Source organism: Eurypyga helias, unplaced genomic scaffold (assembly GCF_000690775.1).
Source record: "Eurypyga helias isolate BGI_N326 unplaced genomic scaffold, ASM69077v1 scaffold19787, whole genome shotgun sequence".
In the NCBI taxonomy this organism is placed as follows: Eukaryota; Metazoa; Chordata; class Aves; order Eurypygiformes; family Eurypygidae; genus Eurypyga; species Eurypyga helias.
In genome coordinates, this window is record NW_010260020.1 from 1,087 (window position 1) to 4,847 (window position 3,761).

At 62.1% G+C, this 3,761-nt stretch overlaps 1 protein-coding gene across 1 annotated transcript in view; it reads left to right on the forward strand.

The window, feature by feature from the left end:
- LOC104512051 (fibroblast growth factor receptor 1-like) overlaps positions 1 to 3,467 on the forward strand; it is a gene marked incomplete at both ends in the record, with an annotated part of 4,438 nt that extends 971 nt beyond the window's left edge. Inside the window, 3 exons of the mRNA XM_010154885.1 lie at positions 971 to 1,094; positions 1,822 to 2,012; positions 3,323 to 3,467. Of these exons, the coding sequence (XP_010153187.1) occupies positions 971 to 1,094; positions 1,822 to 2,012; positions 3,323 to 3,467 (460 nt within the window). The remainder of the gene's footprint in view (positions 1 to 970; positions 1,095 to 1,821; positions 2,013 to 3,322) is intronic.
- Positions 3,468 to 3,761: the final 294 nt, after the last annotated feature.

Genomic DNA, 3,761 nt, shown 5'->3' on the forward strand with positions numbered 1-3,761 from the left:
CCACACACGGCCGGGGTGTTGGGGCATGCTCCAGCCCAGGGACACCCCACGGGTGACCCTGCAAGGGACCCCCATCCCCTTTTGTCATCTCTCAGTTTTCTGGAGCGGGGTGAAGCCTGTCCTGGGCTGCACCCCTCAGCATGCATCTCCCAGGGTGGGACCCCCAAGCCAGCCCGGCTGGGTGCTGTGGGGCCGCAGCTTTGGGCACTCGCCGAGTCACACGCTGCATTGTGCCAACAGGACCCGGTGGCCCTGCATGCCAGGGACTCCAGCCAGGTGCCAGGGACCCAGGAATGTGGCCACATCACAGCTCTTGGCTCCGTGTAGCGTGTCCCTCCAGGGACGTGGGCTCATGGGCAGGGAGGACAGGGGTTGCTGGCAGCGCCACGGCTCCCTAGAGGGTGACAGCACGGTGCCCTGGATAGCTAATGGGGCTGAAATGCGGGACTGTGGAAAGAACCGGTTTCCAGCTGGGAGAGAGGAATGCTGGGTCGGCAGCACCCATGGATGTGTGCTGATGCACGGTGTAAACCATCCCAGCTGCACCCAGCCCCCTGTCCAGCACGGTGCCCTCTCACCGGTGAGACTGGCCGTGGGGAGCAGCGTGGGTCCGATCCCCGGGGAAATGGCTCTGGCCGCGGCGGGGAAAACAATGCCAGTCTGTTCCCTCCGGGCTGGGGCTGCTGGAGAGGGGTGTCCCCGCGCGCCGGTCTGAGCCCATCACGCTCAGCTCCCAACATCTGCTTCTCGGCGCAGTTGGCTCCGTGGCTTCGTGTCCCGGGACAGCTGGGAACAATTAGGGTCCCTCTGTAGGGAAGGGGAAAGGTGACCTCAAAGGGAGATTTATGTCCTGCCTGTACGGCGGGGGCTGGGGGTGGGGGTGAGCCTGCTCTGATGTGCACAGGACTGAAGGCTCGTGCACTGGCGCTTGGCACGTAACCGGCTCTGTCATCATCCCCGTTGCCCCCAGGTCCGTTACGCGACCTGGAGCATCATCATGGACTCGGTGGTGCCGTCCGATAAGGGCAACTACACGTGCATCGTGGAGAACAAATACGGGAGCATCAACCACACCTACCAGCTGGATGTCGTGGGTGAGGAGCATGGGGCTGGGAGGGCTCACCCCGGTCCACCCCACCCTCTCGGGAGGAAACGGGTGCTGCACCCTGCGAAGACGGGGATGGGGAGCGCTCACAGGTTCGGGGCACGCTTCCCTCCCCGGCACAGTGGGTCCGCGAGCAGACGGGGTGGAAGGTTCACCTTCGAACCCGTTCTGGGGATTTTTTAATTGTGGTGGAAATAATTTCATAGACCAGACAGAAACTTTTTCTAATCGCCTTATTAGCCATAATTCCCAGCTGGGAAGGCTGGTCTGAGCAGTTCCACATGTGGAGCTGCTCTAAATGCCAGTAAATGAACCATTAAAAATGGGATTTAATTTGATTACACTGAGCAAACTGAAGGGAACAGTCAGCGAGGTGAACAAAGGGGTTTGTTAATGCTGACTCACCACAGTGGCAGCCGCTTTGTTAACGGCCGGGGCCCTCGTTAGGTTTGTTTGACCTCTGACCCCCCAAATAGGTACTGACGTCCCCATCCCTGCGCAGGGATTTCACCTGTCCCCAGCTCCAGCCCCTCCTGGCTGCTGTCGCCCCGCTGCGGGGGGGCCCTGGGGAAGGGGACATAGCGGTTCCGCTGGGTGCATCAATGCTGTGCTGGTTTTAGACCCCAGCCGGGGGTCCCCACGCGTGGGGGGCCTGCAGGGGGTACCCCTGGGGGTAGACCCCCGAACCCCATGGTGAGGGTCCCTGTGTCCCCCAGAGCGGTCCCCGCACCGGCCCATTCTGCAGGCGGGGCTACCTGCCAACAAGACAGTGGCCCTGGGGAGCAACGTGGAGTTTGTGTGCAAGGTCTACAGCGACCCCCAGCCCCACATCCAGTGGCTGAAGCACATCGAGGTGAACGGCAGCAAGATCGGCCCCGACAACCTGCCCTACGTCCAGATCCTGAAGGTAAAGCCGCACGCCGGGCTGCCCCAGCCCCTGTCCCCACAAGCTCGCTCGTCCCGTGGGGCTGGAGCGGAGCAGGGACAGCCGTGTGGGGTGGCGACCGTGGGGTTGGGGACCACCGGTTGGCAGCTGGAGCCTCACCAACCTTCCGGGCTCCGTGATGGGGTACCCCGGAGCAGCACGGGGCAGGGAGGGCTGCCCGGCCCCATACAGGCAGTGCAGTCCCTCAAGGCACACGCCGTGGGGCTGGGTGGGCTACCCCGGGGGGCGTGCGCGGTGCTGGAGGTGGAGAGCCGAGCCCGTGCTCCGTCCAGCAGTCCTGCTCGGAGCGAGCCAACCGCCGTGACTCTGCCCGGGTGGCAGGGGAGCAGAATTACAGCCCTATGACCATCCCCCCTGCCTCCCGTGACCCCCCCACACACATCCCCAGCCCCCCAAAGGTACCGGAGGGGGGAGCAGCCCCCACGTTGGCAGATCGGTGTTGATGCTCCGGGGGCTGCCGTTTGTGACCGCATCAATGTGACTCCCTGTTGTTGGTCTGTTCCAGCACTCGGGGATAAATAGCTCTGACGCGGAGGTGCTGACCCTGTATAATGTGACAGAGGCGGAGAGCGGGGAGTATGTTTGTAAGGTTTCCAATTATATTGGCGAGGCCAACCAGTCTGCGTGGCTCACTGTCACCAGACCTCTGGCACAAGGTAATCGGAAGAACACCCGGCGGGGTGTTTCCTTGGACCGTCAGTCCCCGGCGGTGGAAAACAAAGCTCTGGGCTCTCTCGTTTCTGCTGTGTTTCTGGTGCAACAAGCCATGGAAAAATACTCGGTGGGGCCGGCTCGGGTTTGTGCTCTGTGTTCGTGTGTGTGTCCCGACGTTTCTCCTGTGTGCTTCCCACCCCGTCACACAGCGGTGTGCCGGGACTGCCTGGGTGCCACCCGGGTCCCTGTGCCCCAACCGTGCACGGCTGGGATGACACGTTGCTGCATCCCTCTTGTCTCCGTCCGTCCTCGTGCCTCCCCGTGTCATGCAAGTCAGCCGGCCGGCTCTGCCCGAGCTTTATTTTTCCATGTCGCCCATTGCCAGCATGTTCCGATGGGCAGGATGCTCAGTGTGGTGAAGGGTTTTTAACCGGCATCTCCTTAGGTCCACCTGGATGAGTGGTCATCCTGAGGGTCTCTAGCAGGTCTGCAGTGGTCTCTGTCTGCTCCCCGGGGGTCTGGCAAATGAGACTGGGCTCTCCTTCCTCTCTGGCCTCCTTCCCAGAAGTTCTCATGTCGTTTGCTTCTCCGTTTTTTGCTTCCATTTTTCCTTCCAGACGGCTGGCGTTAACACAACAGACAAAGAAATGGAAGTGCTTCACTTAAGGAATGTCTCATTTGAGGATGCTGGGGAGTATACATGTTTGGCGGGTAATTCTATTGGGATCTCCCATCACTCTGCATGGTTGACAGTTCTCGAAGGTATATACTCCTCTTCCTCTCCCTTTCCTCCCTCCTTTCCAACGTATGCATCGCGGTCCGGGAGAGAGCGCTTCCCGGCCCCCGATGCTGGATAGCCCGCAGTGGGAGAGCTGCGGGGATGCTCTCCGCAGCCAGAGCGGGATGGGGCACACGTCCCCCCGCGGCGTACCCCCTCTTCCGCCCCCCTTGGGGTCTGCCCCCGGCTTTCTCCCTGGCCCAAGCGATGCATACCCAGGGGAACCTAACCAGGGGCTGCTGCGCTGGAGCGGGACGGTCCCGCGCCCTGGGGCAAGG